General features: G+C 42.2%; 1 protein-coding gene across 1 annotated transcript in view; it reads left to right on the top strand.

Annotated features, from left to right (window-relative positions):
* The window catches only part of Pcd (pterin-4a-carbinolamine dehydratase), a 76235-nt gene that overhangs the window by 47921 nt on the left and 13754 nt on the right, over positions 1-14560 (top strand). The window contains exon 4 of the mRNA XM_067156199.2: positions 13093-13215. Coding sequence (XP_067012300.1) covers positions 13093-13215 — 123 coding nt within the window. The remainder of the gene's footprint in view (positions 1-13092; positions 13216-14560) is intronic.

Genomic DNA, 14560 nt, shown 5'->3' with positions numbered 1-14560 from the left:
AACCCCATTTACAAACGAGTAACTTGCTTCGCTGTCGAGTGTGGCTGAAAAATTATCGTTGCCTATCCTCAGGATGATAGCTGGGCGAGGTTGGTCTGTTCTGCTCACAATCTGACAAATCCCTTTCCTTCTTGTTCAGGCCTGCTTGTCTGTTGGGTCTTGAGGCACATTCCTGTTCCCTGTCCCATCCCCCCTCATCCAGAATGGGCCGGACCTAGTTTTTCCGGCGCAAAAGTTGGGCATTTGTTCTTCAGGTGTCCCGTTCTTCCACACTGGTAGCATTTCCTAACCGAGTTGGTCTCTTCTGTGGCTTTACTCTTGTGTTCTTCGTCCGATTGGATGAGGATTCTACGTAGATCATCAAAGGATCTCGGTTGTGATACATTCACTAGGGGTCTAATCTTATCATGGAGTAGCTCTACGATGTCTGGTAAGATCTCGTTTCTCTTCCTTTAGGATGCAGCCGCTTAAAGAGCTGGTACTTCTGGAGGACAACGCGCTAGCTCTCATACCGGTGGGTTGTGCATCAGTCAGTAGTTTCCTTTTCACAGAGCTCTGCACCCCTTCGGAATTAAACCTAGCAAGGAATTCCCTCTTGAAATCAGTCCAGTTTAAGTTTAAGCCCTTCAAGCTATTCCACCAAGTAGCGGCTTGCCCCTCTAACTGCGGTGTGACGAGTTGAACGAAGATGTCCTCCGATAGATGAGTTCATCCTAGTTGACTGACCGATCCTTCAATGAAGCTAGTCGGGTTCTCTTCCAGTCGCCCGTGGAATTCCGGAAGGCTCTCTATAATCACATTCGGGTCTAGGTGTCCTGTATTGCCGGTTAGGTTTGAGGGGGTTGAAGGTGTGGTGATAGGTTCCGTTCGAGTTAATCTATCTTCTACGGCGTGAAGGATGCTCTCTCTCATATTCTGCACATCTCCCTTGTTGGTCGAAATCCGGTTTTCTAACCTTCCTTCAATGGCAGAAATACGGCTTCCAAAATTTCCCTCGATAGTAGAAATTCTCCCCTCAGTCTGTTGTTTTATGTCGGAAACCTGGGTTCCACCTACTCCTTGAGGTTCGAGATGCCCCTTCCAGCTGGCTTATCCTGCTATCGATCTACTCAACCTGCCCCAGTTTTGACCTGATGTCCGATAACTGCTGTGTTGGTTGGTGACGTCGCTAATTTGGGGTGAATTTTTCTCATCTCCGGTTGAAATTTTCGATTCTAGGCACTGTTCTACTTTGTAAACCTGCGTATACACTTGAGATATTTGTCTAGTTAAAACTGTATTAACGTCAGAAATCTTTTCATCTGCTTTCAAACCGAGCTCGATAGCTGCAGTCGCTTAAGTGCGGCCAGTATCTAGTATTCGGGAGATAGTAGGTTCGAACCCCACTGTCGGCAGCCCTGAAAATGGTTTTCCGTGGTTTCCCATTTCACACCAGTCAAATGCTGGGGCTGTAAATTAATTAAGGCCACGGCCGCTACCTTCCCACCAGCCCTTTCCTGTCCCATCGTCGCCGTAAGACCTATCTGTGTCGGTGCGACGTAAAAAAGCTAGCAAAAAAAACATCTGCTTTCGAAATTTGTTCGGAAATCTGTTCTGTTAAGGTGGAATTGACGTCTGAAATTTTGTCATTTACTTTCGAAATGCTGTCGGAAATCTGTTCTGTTAAGGTGGAATCAACTCCTGAATCAACGTCTGCGATTTTGTCATTTACTTTTAAAAATTTGTTCTGTTAAGGTGGAATTGTGTCTGTATCATGCTCGTTAAGTTGGAACCCATTTTGTTACTATTTACCTCATCTTCCGATGACGAGTCCAGTTGTTCGTCCACCTCGATAAAAAGAACCTTTTGGGATCTTCACGGTTTTTAATGAGGTCTTCTCGTAGCCATGTCTTCAGTGATTTCTTATTGCCGTTCTTCGGAAGCTGTCCTTTTGCGAGTTCGTCTTGAAGTTGTTTTACAGACATCTTTTCCAGTATCTTTTGCATTTTGTTCTGATTTCCACGTACACTCTTATTCACTACCGAAAATTATTTTCAAGTCCTGTCACGGTCGCCACTTGTAACCACAAAGACGCACACACGAGATGCTGTCAATTGTGTACACTATTTTATTTACAAATTTTATACACATTTACACACACACGCACATTGATGAACCGCAATCTTAACAAACATTTGACTGCTACATTAGCATGTCAATCGATTACGAACACAACAAATTCACAACATGTGTTCACTTGACTAACGACTTTCACTAGCAACTCTCGCTAACAACTCAACTCCAACTCCCAAGACTGCCTCTATATACATTGCCTGGCCAGGCTTCTAGAAAAGTATGACACGACATGTTTTCTCGTAATTTCTAGTCTCCAATAACCTATTTACAATGAATGGAATGTTCTCTACAACTCTGGTGACAAGATGCGTTGTTCTGGATTATTACCCTGTGCTGCACAACATTACGTTGGATTTATACATCATATTTACAGGTAATAATAAATTATATACTATTAAAAACGTGTTCTTACATTAAATAAACTCTTATCAATATACAGTACATACAGCAGATGTATCACGGCATAACCTCGCATGTTTTGTTACACAAGACAGATCATACAACACACAAATAATACGATCACTATTTATATCAAATAAATTCCGTACATAACTACTTAAATAATATTGATAATAATAATAATAATAATAATAATAATAATAATAATAATAGACGTAAACAACTTCATAACCACACCTCACAAGTCATAATAACTCGATATTTCACTGTTCACCCGTGGGTTTAGAGAATTTTTTCCAAGTTATACTAGTCCATTACACTTGCAGCAAGATGCCGGAAGACACTATGCTAGTGGGCTGTGCTGGTGATACAGCTATTTTGATAGTAGCTCGAAATTTGGAGCTGGCTCAGTTTAAGCTCCACGAACCTACTACGCTGGCGTAGTAGGGGGAGAGGTGATACTCCCACGTGGCGCGTCCGAGGTGGCGGATAGGGAGTTCCTAACCGGCTTGCCGGCGGACTTGAGGGAAATAAAATACCTCTCGCGGCCCAAACAACCCCCCTGTGAGTGTGGGACGCAGACGAAGAATCCACCCACGGTATCCCCTGCCTGTCGTAAGGGGCGACCAAGGGATGGTCCAATTAGAACCATGAGACTACTTGTATTTAGTACCATCACGCAGGGAACACCATGGGTCGCATTTACTTGCGCGTACTACCACTATGTTAGGTACGCAATAGGTTTGTAATTAGTAGCGACAGCGTGTGAATCAGGAGGTGGGTCCTACAGTACCTGTGATTCGTACCCCCTATATGAGCGACACCATGGTTCTGCCTTACCTATGCTCAGTTCCCACTATGGAGGAATTCCACGGGATAGTACGAGTCCCTGTGGTTAGTCCACTTGCGTGAGGAACGCCATAGGTTTGCGTTGCCTGTAAATAGCGCCGCAATGTGTGAAACACCATAGGTCTGTGTTACATGTGCGCATTACACTACCTGTGAATAGTACCATAATGTGTGGAATACCGCGAGTCTCTGCTACTTTTGATTAGTACCGCAACATTACACATAGCATGGTTCTACTTTCCTAGCGATAAATACCATTATGAGAGGCCGATGACCTGGATTTTGGACTCGATTCGACTATAAGCATAATCGATTCAGCATCGTGGTATGGAAGCAGTCATTTGGTCAGTAATACTGTTGTTTTGTGCCAGCTTCTGTGCATGTGAGGCACTGTGAGTCGGATCCACTGATCGTTTTAAATTCATATCCGTTCATTTATTCTTCGTCCTCACGCTTTGAATTCTGGTCAGTGGAGGATTTTGGATTTTTAAGTTGTCACTTCATTTCGTCTCATTTCGTACCATTAGAGGCCAATGACCTCGATGTTAGACCCCTTTAAACAACAAACATCAATCAATCAGTTTAAGCTAAATCAGGTGATGCGACGAGTGAAAGATTGGATGGCGACTTACAGATTACAGCTGGCAGATCATAAAACGGGGATAGTTCTCTTGGCAAGAAAAAGGATCATGACCGTTATTCCAATGTATACCAGTATTGGACAAACAGTAATCGAAACATCTAGAAGTATAAAGTACCACGGCGTGACACTTGATACCAAACTTACATTTTGGGATAATATCAAACGGATGACGGATAAGGCGGTCAAGGATTGCGCTGAGTAGATTATTGTAGGGTTGGGCAGACCGGAACATTCACTTGTTCCGCAACATTAGGAACTTGAGGCGGAGTGCTCCGGTACAGAGTGCCGAGACACGGGACACAGGGCACAGGACTGTAACTGCGTCCTAGAGAGAACTTCGAGAGGCAACAGGACATGCTCCGCTTCAGCTGGAATGTGCCTGAACCGAACGTGCTGTGCCAAGGCCGCACTAGATAGATTAGTTGGCCTTGGCTGTGTCTGCCTATCGATACCGGCTGTGTGCCGCCCTGTGTTGGAGTGTCAACATTTTTTCATCCAGTTATATCTTTAATTCCAAAGCGATGACCCGTATTTTCCTTGGGCTTAAAAGTTTCCTTAAAGTCCAAATTAATTTTTAACATCAATCCCCGAGAAAGTGTTGAGGGAAATTTTGGAGATATTGAAGAAAGTAAATGGAAGTTGAGAGGGAAGGAATTCGAAGTGCAGAGAGCATAAGGCGGGGCGCACATTGGGACGCAGGCGAAGCAGCTAAAGCAGTGCAGCGCAGAGCAGATTTTTGTAATCCACACAAATCATTGCACCATCGCAAGTTGACAGACTGAGCAGAGCAGGCCGGTTCTGCACGTACTTCCGCCTACCACGCGATGTCTTCGAAACACAGTTATCTGCGCACGTGTCACGCAGTTAAGAAATGGAGGAGAAAATTACCACAGCCATTCAGTCTCACCATGTTTTGTAGGTACTATGTGAATCATGTGGACTGCAATGCAGTATGTACGTATATATGTATGTATGTATGTATGTATGTATGTATGGATGTATGTATGTATGTATGTATGTATGTTCGTGAGAAAATGGCTGAACAGAATTTAATTAAAATCGGTATGTAAATTCGGGGAATAAGGCACTACAGTCCAGGATATAAATCATTTTATTCACGCTGCGTAACAAGGTAGTTTAGAGAAAGGCCTAAAATGTAATCCACCGAGCAAGTGGCCGTGCGGTTAGGGTCGCGCATCTGTGAGCTTGCATTCGGGAGATAGTGGGTTCGAACCCCACTGTCGGCAGCCCTGAAGATGGTTTTCCGTGGTTTCCTATTTTCACCCTAGGCAAATGCTGGGGCTGTACCTTAATTAAGGCCACGCCCGCTACCTTCCCAATCTTCCACCCTTCTTCCGTCGCCGAAAACCTTCGATATGTTAGTGCGACGTTAAACAAACAGCAAACAAAAGAACGTAATCCTCATATATCTATGAAACAATCCATGACCCAAGTTCTCGCAACATATAGAATTTAAGACAAAGATCTAATGCTGATTATGGAGAGCATCATCGCCGACTCCGTCGCCGTCATCCATCATCACATTTATGTGAAGAGATAAATACGGAAAATCATTTATCATGTCTTGTCAAATATAAATGCAAACGCGTTCACAACAGATTGTCAATGTTGATTGATTTTAGTATCTTGTGTTTTGTGACAACTAGATGAAAATCTAGCAGTACATTTGTAAATACATATTTTTCCCTCTCCCCCACTGTGATCCTATTAATGAATTTACCATGCAAGTTGGTCGTGCGGTTAGGATCGCCTTGCTATGAGCTTGCATTCGGGAGATAGGGGGTTCGAACCCCACTGTCGGCAACCGTGAAGATAGTTTTCCGTGGTTTCCCATTTTCACACCAGGCTAATGCTGGGGGGGGGCTGTACCTTAATTAAGGCCTCGGTCGCTTCCTTCCCATTCCTATTTCATCGTTGCCATAAGACCTATCTGTGTCGGTGCGACTTAAAAAATATAAAAAATAATCATGAATTAAATTCTTTGCTTAGTCCATATGAACGCCGAACATCGGTAACATAGAAATATTGTTCAGTCTTGTAAACTGGCGAAGGTGGTTGTTTTTATTGCGATTGTCTTAAGCTGAATAACCGCGTTGCCATCAGCACAAGGGAAATTGTGAAGATGACTAACAAAATGAGAAAAATCGCGAATGCTTGAAGAAAAAGAAAAAAGAGCCTCTTTATACTGGATGCCCCAGTATCACAGAGTCTAAAGAAAACATGTTATCTCTGAAAACCGACGAGACCCTGCGTGGCAATGTGCGCTCACGTCCACTTCGCAATTTCGTAAGCTTCGCGGTGTTCTGCTCTGCTCTTCCCTGCTCTGCGGCCAACTGCTTCTCAACGTGCTCCCGGCCTAACAGCAGAAAAGTACAACAATGTATTCATCCAGTTATATTTTTAATTCCAAAGGGACGACCCATATTTTTCTTGGGCTTAAAAGTTTCCTTGAAGTCCAAATTAATGTTTAACGTCAATCCCCGAGAAAGTGTTGAGGGAAATTTTCGAGATATTAATTACTAATTACTCACAATACAGGCCAATACATTCAACTCGTGAAAATATTCTTGAATTGGTTACTTTTAAACACCTGCACTGCCATTGTAACCGTGTTATGAGTATTTTATATTGACCGGAAAAATCTTAACCTAATAGCAGCCTTTAACGTGATTATTGGGCGCGAATTTCAGTGTTCCGACTGTTCGTTCACGTTCCCTGCAGCTTTATGCTGGACCATGGCCATAACTACACACAGGCACACTCCCAGTTCCCACTGGCGCGGAGCATGTAATGTTGCCTCTCGAAGTTCTCTCTACACTGCGCAGTTGCAGTCCCGCGTCCCGTGCGCCCGCTGCACAGTTCAGCTAGTAGGCGAAGGGCAGTGCATAGCGGCGCTTCTGATGGGACAGCGAGTCAGTGTCTCCGGCTCGCTTGAGAATGTTTCGGAACAATTGACACTCGGTGTTCTGGAACAGCGGAACGTAACTGTGCACCGGCACCTTGTGCCGAAACAGGGACATAGTGCCCAACCCTAGATTAATGAGCAGCGTTAAAGGTCCAGAGTCTAGCAGACGTCGACTTCTGATGCCGATAGTTCACTCGACACTTCTATATGGCGCTGAAGTCTGGTGTGAATCTCTGAAGTTTGAAAAATACCGGCGAAGGATAGCTGCAGTGCAGCGGAGATCAGCTTTGCGTATTACAAGCGCATATCTGACAGTTTCCAAACCTGCGGTTCTTACGAAGGCAGCGGTAGCACCGATTGATTTACTTGCCTTAGAGGGACAGGAAGTTTGGCGAACTCAAGGGGAGCTCGTAAAGAAACGTCCTAGAAGCTAGCTTATAGGCTACGAATGGAACGATAGCAGCAAAGATGGGAGGAAGATCCTCGAGGAAAATGTACTAAGCGGCTGATAGCATGTTTAGCTGATTGGGTTGCACGAGCTCATGATGAGGTTAACTTTTATCTTACGCAGCACTTCACGGGTCACGGATACTTCTGGAAATGTCTACACATAGTAAGAAGAGCGAGTAATCCGGCGTGTATTTATTGCAATGATTTTGACTATGTACTTCACACATTTGTTTTTGTATGTTATCATTGGTCAACACAGACGTTTAGAAGCTGAGCAAGGAGAATTGACGCCAGAAACTATTGTGTAGGTAATGCTACGAAACCAAAAATCTTGGGATCAAGTAGCAGTATATGTAGAAGACATCCTGCGTCAGAAAAAGAGGGATTTGAATGCCCATGAACGGCAATAAAGGAGAAATAGAGGAAGAAGAAACCTGAGAAATTACAAGCACGACACCGCCCTGAAGTAATCCGAGAGCGGTTCCGGGGCGTAGATATATGTCGTGGGGAAAATGGTGTGTGGGTTTTAGCGAGTAGGATTATCACACGCTTGTGGAGTGCGGACCGTCACAAATGTCTCATGAAAGATTTCTCACACTCCCACGTAAAAAATAAAAATTATTATAGTCTTATCAGCTAATTATTTTCTTTAATTATTAACACATTTATTAAGGGAGGTAAGGTAATGGTGTATTCTGCCCGAAGGCAGGACCGAACCTCCGCAGAGGAAATACGCAAAAAATATCGTTCGTCGCTGTTAACCGATTTGTAGGCCTATAGCGCCACAGCAAGTAGTGGACATTTTACGTGTGCTGTGGGGAAGAGTAGCAGGAGTATATATATATATATTGTACCAGGAAAGGTTCGTGGGTTTAGGGCATGAGAAGGCTCTCAGGTAGTGGAAGTTAATTTTGGAGCCGGTACAGAGCAGGATAGAATCGCATGGCGAATAATAGATGGTTATACCTTTTCCGAACAATTTATTAATAATGTTAAATGATTCATCACCCTGCAATATCAATATAGGACTCAGATATTTTGTTGAAATCAAAAATGTTACCGTAAATCTTCTTGAATTCAGTTCGTGAAAATAAATAAATATCATAGATCCTATAAATTTTTGTGAAAACACGAAGTGTCAGTTCTTCACCTAAAGTCTTTCTAAGTATTATTTCATGAAATGAACACAGACTTATAATTGAACATTCCGCGGGGTGCGGACGAAGACTCGAACTTTATGTTCCATGAAGAAACCACGTTGACGTCCCTCGATGGGTACCATAGATGAGATGATGTTGAAGGTAGCTGGATCTTGTAAAATTTCACCAAGATTTCCGCTGCTCGTGGAGGTGATTTTAGCACACGGAACGTTCATTTGGTGCAAGTAGTATTTACAGATGCTATCATTCACTGTTGAAAACAGTTTAGTTCGTGTGTTAATTTTATGACGTTAAATGAATGATTACAGTCCTTGCTGCATAAAACACTATTTTAAATCGTCACTGAGAACGTCCATAAATACACAGTTCAAACACTTGAAAAAGTTACGTGTAATATTTATCATTACCGTCTCTAACCACAGTCTTTGAATCGTTATCCTAGCAGATAACACTGATTTTCTGGTGGTGAAAAAATTATATTACTTTAGAAAAAGTTCTTAATATCCACCAAGTTTGTCACTGTAGTAAGTCATGTCCTAATATGACACGTAAATAAAGAGACACAGTTCAAGGATGTACAGTATTAGAAAAAAATGAGTCTTAGAGTAGTTAGAGTTATTGTACACGACAGTTTCTGTTTATTGTGGTAGTTTAATATGTGAAATTAATTAAGTCCACACGTCATGTTCTAGTTTGTAAATATTAAATATTTGACTTCGTACTTCAATGATTTCACATGTGTTATAGTTCGAAATGTCTGTGAATTATATCGTAGTCGCGGCACGATAAACTAGGTACGGTGCGACGTCTTTTACAAGTACGACGGCGATTGATTATCCCATAATTTCGTCTCCGCGAAACGCGACGGAAAGTACTGTCTTCGAGACTGCACTGACATACTGTACGAGGGTCAATCTCCCCTCTGTCTCACTCACACACACATACTGCATTGCTCTGCACTGCACTGCTAGACTGTACTGCTGAACTGAACTGAACTGCTTGTTAGACTTGACCTAGTGGCATATATATCTGCGCCAGGAGGGGCGGTGTTCTGAGTCATGTGACCGAGAGTGCTCGATCTTCTTAAACTTTATATTGTTATAACTCAGAAACTACTGGACAGATTGCTTCGAAATTTACAGGATTTTACTTTTACGATGTCTGCTACAATTTAGCGTTGGTCCTGTTCAAATCGGTTGAGGCGTAAAAAAGTTCACGATAGAAAAATTTCTTTCGAGAAATATCTCTAGGGGAGGCAAGTTTCAAGCGGTAGGTGACGTCACTTGGCCTCGCCTGGTCGGTCGTGGCATTCTCTTTGGGTCGTGGAGTCTGGTACGTACTGGAATGTTCCTTCGCTCCGCTGTTCGCATGTCGGACGGAAATCGTATGTTGAAATAAAGTTTTTCCAATTGATCTGTGCCAGGACCTAGGCTTTCCTGGTACAATATATATATTTTTTGCCAAGGTCTTGGACACTGAGGTAGGATTCACCCGCTTGCTGCGAGCATTCGTCAGTCCGGCAGTCGTTTTAGTCAAATACTAAACTATTTTTAATTGTATAATCACGCCGTATTTCTGTTTAATTGTAATAGGTCCTACATGTGTAATATTGTTCCTTTGGTGAATTTTTTATTATATAAGTTAGTGGAAACCTACAACCTGTTTTCCAGTCTTTGACCGGATCAGGGATAAAATGAATATATATAAGTTAGTATTGAATCAAAATCTCTCTATATATATATATATAAAACCACTATTATTACCACACTTACGTTGATAAACTGTCAACCTTTATCTTTTTGTCGAAATTCGCTCAGAGATCATAAAACTTACCATGTTGTAGCTTTCTTGGTCGGTGGATGCAGAGTGGATCTCGGCCCACAAAGTGGCCATGGCTGGTCCGTGGTTCAACGGCTCTGCACTCCGACCGGCTCTACCGTGGCTGTACGCCTCTGCATTCGGGAGACGGGACAGAGCTGGATCTCACGACTGGCCCCAGCCGTCGGCTGTCCCGGGAATGGTTTTCCGTGGTTTTCTATTCTCCTGCACTAAGGCGAACGCTGGGACGGTTCTTAGTATAGGTTACGGCTGCCAACCCCCTCACCTTCTCCGTGCATCTCCTTCACCGTAACAAATTTTCCCGGCCTGAGAGGCGGCGTTACCGTTTACGAGGCCCGCCTCCCCCTTCTGGGGAGGAATGAAAACATTTTACTAGTAGCAGTAGCTTTCTTTCTTCAGTTTTGATTTACACACACATATCGGGTATTTTGTGTTGTCTGTACATTTGTTGCCCCCGACACGCACACATTTTTCTAATTCCCAATCGCTGCTTCTGTTCAGGGCTATCCGGCTCCATGGCTAAATGGTTAGCGTGCTGGCCTTTGGTCACAGGGGTCGCGGGTTCGATTCCCGGCAGGGTCGGGAATTTTACCCATCATTGGTTAATTTCGCTGGCATGGGGACTGGGTGTATGTGTCGTCTTCATCATCATTTCATTGTTCAGGGCTGCCGACAGTGGGGTTCGAACCCACTATCTCCTGAATACAAGTTCACAGCTGTGCGCCCCTAACCGCACGGTGGAAGTTTGTTAACATGTCGGAATCTAACAACACGGTATTGTCGCATGTAAACCCCTTTAATGTTCACCAACCTCTGCTGCGATCAGACCTGCATTGTTTGGAAAGCCAAAGGTTAATCGACTCCGCCACTGACGTCGACCTATTATTATTATTATTATTATTATTATTATTATTATTATTATTATTATTATTGAAATATCTCTCCCTGTAAGTACCAGGAAAGAGCTGAATTTGATGATACCGGTATGGTGATTGTTGTTATAAAGGGAAAACAAGATGTCATCTTTTCTTCATTTCAGTCGTGGGAGAAAGGTCTAACGCTTCGAATAGACTACTCCAGGGATACATCGGCGCATCCGGGATTCGATGTAACGTCGGATTGATGCACGTATTTTGAACATTTCAGATCTAAAAGCGTTTCATTTGACTTGCTGGTACGTTCTGTCCCTGTGTTTTTTCCATTATTAATGTACTATGTAGAGTTGTAGAAAATGAGTTGTAACATCGTCCGGCTCCTTGACTGAATGGTCTGGCCAGCGTAGTCACCTTCGGTTCAGTCCGGCTCCGTGGCTAAATGGTTAGCGTGCTGGTCTTTGGTCACAGGGTTCCCGGGTTCGATTCCCGGTAGGGTCGGAAATTTTAATCATCGTTGGTTAATTTCACTGGCATGGGGTCTGGGTGTATATGTCGTCATCTTCATAATTTCATCCTCATCATGACATGCAGGTCGCCTACGGGAGTCAAATCAAAAGACCTGCACTTGATGAGTCAAACATATCTTTGGACTCTCCCGGCACTAAAAGCCATACGCCATTTCATTTACCGTCGCCTCAGACGGCCCCATGTTCGATTCCCGGGCGGTTCGGAGATTTTAAGCTTAAATGGTTATTTACCCTGGCTCAGGGGCTGAGTGTTTGTACTGTGTGGCCTTAATTAAGGTACAGCCCCAGCCTTTGCTTGGTGTGAAAATGGAAAACCACAGAAAAGTATCTTCAGGGCTGCCGACAGTAGGGTTCGAACCCACTATCTCCCGAATACTGGATACTGGCCGCACTTAAGCAACTGCAGCTATCGAGCTCGGTGGGCGTCAGTCTGTCACCACCTCTCCTACCCCGACAGCCAATATTCTGATGATGAAATTTTTTCGACCAACGGGACTCAAACCGGCTAACCACGGTGTCAGACCACATAGACTTCAATGGTGGTGGTATGCAATTTCTAATCACTAAATTGCTTGCCACAAGCCTGGATTCAATTCCAATCTGTCCGCAGTGTTCATATGGAGTGAGTTGATAATGATGGTGACATTAAGCCATAAGGAGACCCCTTGGTATTCTTCTATACAAGTAGGCTGTGTGTCAACACTGCCTTTCACCTTTCTCCCTGCCTCTTCAGAAAACTGCCTTGCTGAATTTAGAAAAGGGTTATTTAAAAACAGTAAAATCTTACAAGAGTTGGTATGTTATAACTGCACCTCCCATTGGATCAAAATAGACCAAAGCACTTGATTTTCTTATCTGCATATACCATGTCATTTAGCATATCTTCAGGTAGCTGTAACAATTCCTTAAGGATACCTCTGACCACCGTATCAGTATCACTAATAAACTTGGAATTTTATATGGTGGTATGGTCTGGAATGTGTATATTACACTCTGGCATATTGAAGTGTTCATGATTAATTTCTGATTGATTTGCAATAGGGGGGATCAAATGAGCAGTTCAAGATTGGTTTTTAGAGTGTTTAATGTGGTAGCCGAATTAAAGACGATTTCATCCAAAAAGTTAATAACTTTTCGTTGTGGCATTTTTATTGTGTCTTTGAGTGTGGCTATCAGAATATGTTAGAAATCCAGTAGTGGTATGTATTTGGTTAGTAGTTATGCTTATAAGAATTGTAATTTATATGTCTGTCAGAGATAAATCCAGATGTTAATTTTGGTAGAATGACTGAATCCATTGTATTTTCAGGCTGCAAAACTAAGTGCAGAAGAGCGAGAAACAACTTTGAAACCTTTGCTAGCCAATGGATGGTCAATGGTAGATTCCCGAGATGCTGTATATAAGGAATTTCTCTTTAAGAATTTCAATCAGGTAACTGTATGATGATAGTTCATTTCTCTGACAAGGGACACCTGCCATAGAAATGATTACATGAACATTACACAATTGTTAGTTTGTAGGTCTGCCTTGTTTAGTCAAGCTCTTTGATTAATGGAAATAAGTTTTGCAAAATAATGTACAGTACCTTATTCTCAAGTCCAGTGAAGTAATTGAAGCAAGGCAATATTAATTCATGAAGGAGTTCAAACATTGATTCTTTCTTTTGATACCTCTTTCTCTTTACCAAGTCTGAATTTAAAATGTTTAAAAATGACATAAATGTTAAAATAAGGCCAAACGTGACTACTTTAGCCTGTGCCTAGGTTGTACAGTGAGTTTCTCTTATCGGTTGGCCGGCAGGCACACCCAGCCATTGACTCGTCCCTCCCCGCTCCACGGCATAGCAATAAAAGTCAGCACTTCACTCACTTTATCTGTGCATGACATGAGATAACAATTAAAATGAAGAAAATTAGTGATTAAGAAAATAAGCTCGTGCCCTATGACAGGGAGATGTTTAATAAATTTCCAATTTTTTTATAATCATTTAAGAAAAGGCTAGGAAAACAACACATAGGGAATCTGCCACCTGGGCTACTGCCCTAAATTCAGATAAGTAGTGATTGATCGATTTTATTTATTTATTTATTTATTTATTTATTTATTTATTTATTTATTTATTTATTCATTTATTTATTTATTTATTTATTTATTTATTTATTTATTTATTTATTTATTTATTTTTTTTTTTTTTTTTTGTAAAATGATGTCAATTGAGGAGTTGGCTAATACAACCCCTGTTAGTCCTCCAATAGTGAAGAGGAAAACAAACCCTAATACTCAAAGTAAGGCTGGGCTATAAGTTAATTGGGTTCCGTGAAGTGTAGCTAATCAACTAAAAATTTTAATTCCTATTTATTTATTTATTTATTTCAAATGCAGGCCCATCTAAATATTCCCAGTATTATTTAGATGTGTGCAGAGCATTTGTTTGCGCCGACATTCCTCTTGGTAAAATAAATAATCCAGAACTGAGAAATTTCCTAACAAAGCACATTAATTCTGAGCCTCCAGACGAATCCACATTAAGGAAAAACTGTCTCCCAAAATGTTACGAAGAAACTTTACAGAGAATTCGGGCAGTATGTGATAGCGAAAAACTGTGGGTGAGCATTGACGAAACCACTGATTCAAGTGGCAGAAAAGTAGGAAATGTTGTAGTTGGTGTGTTGAAGAATGACAAAACTGCTTGCGAACATTCTTATGTGCTAGCGTGTAAAGAAATGCTTGCGGCAAACCATGTCACTGTAGCTAGGTTATTCTATGAAACCATGCA

This window comes from Anabrus simplex, chromosome 1 (genome assembly GCF_040414725.1).
Source record: "Anabrus simplex isolate iqAnaSimp1 chromosome 1, ASM4041472v1, whole genome shotgun sequence".
Taxonomy (NCBI): Eukaryota; Metazoa; Arthropoda; class Insecta; order Orthoptera; family Tettigoniidae; genus Anabrus; species Anabrus simplex.
Note: the sequence above shows the minus strand (reverse complement) of the source record. Positions and strands in the feature narration are given on the sequence as shown.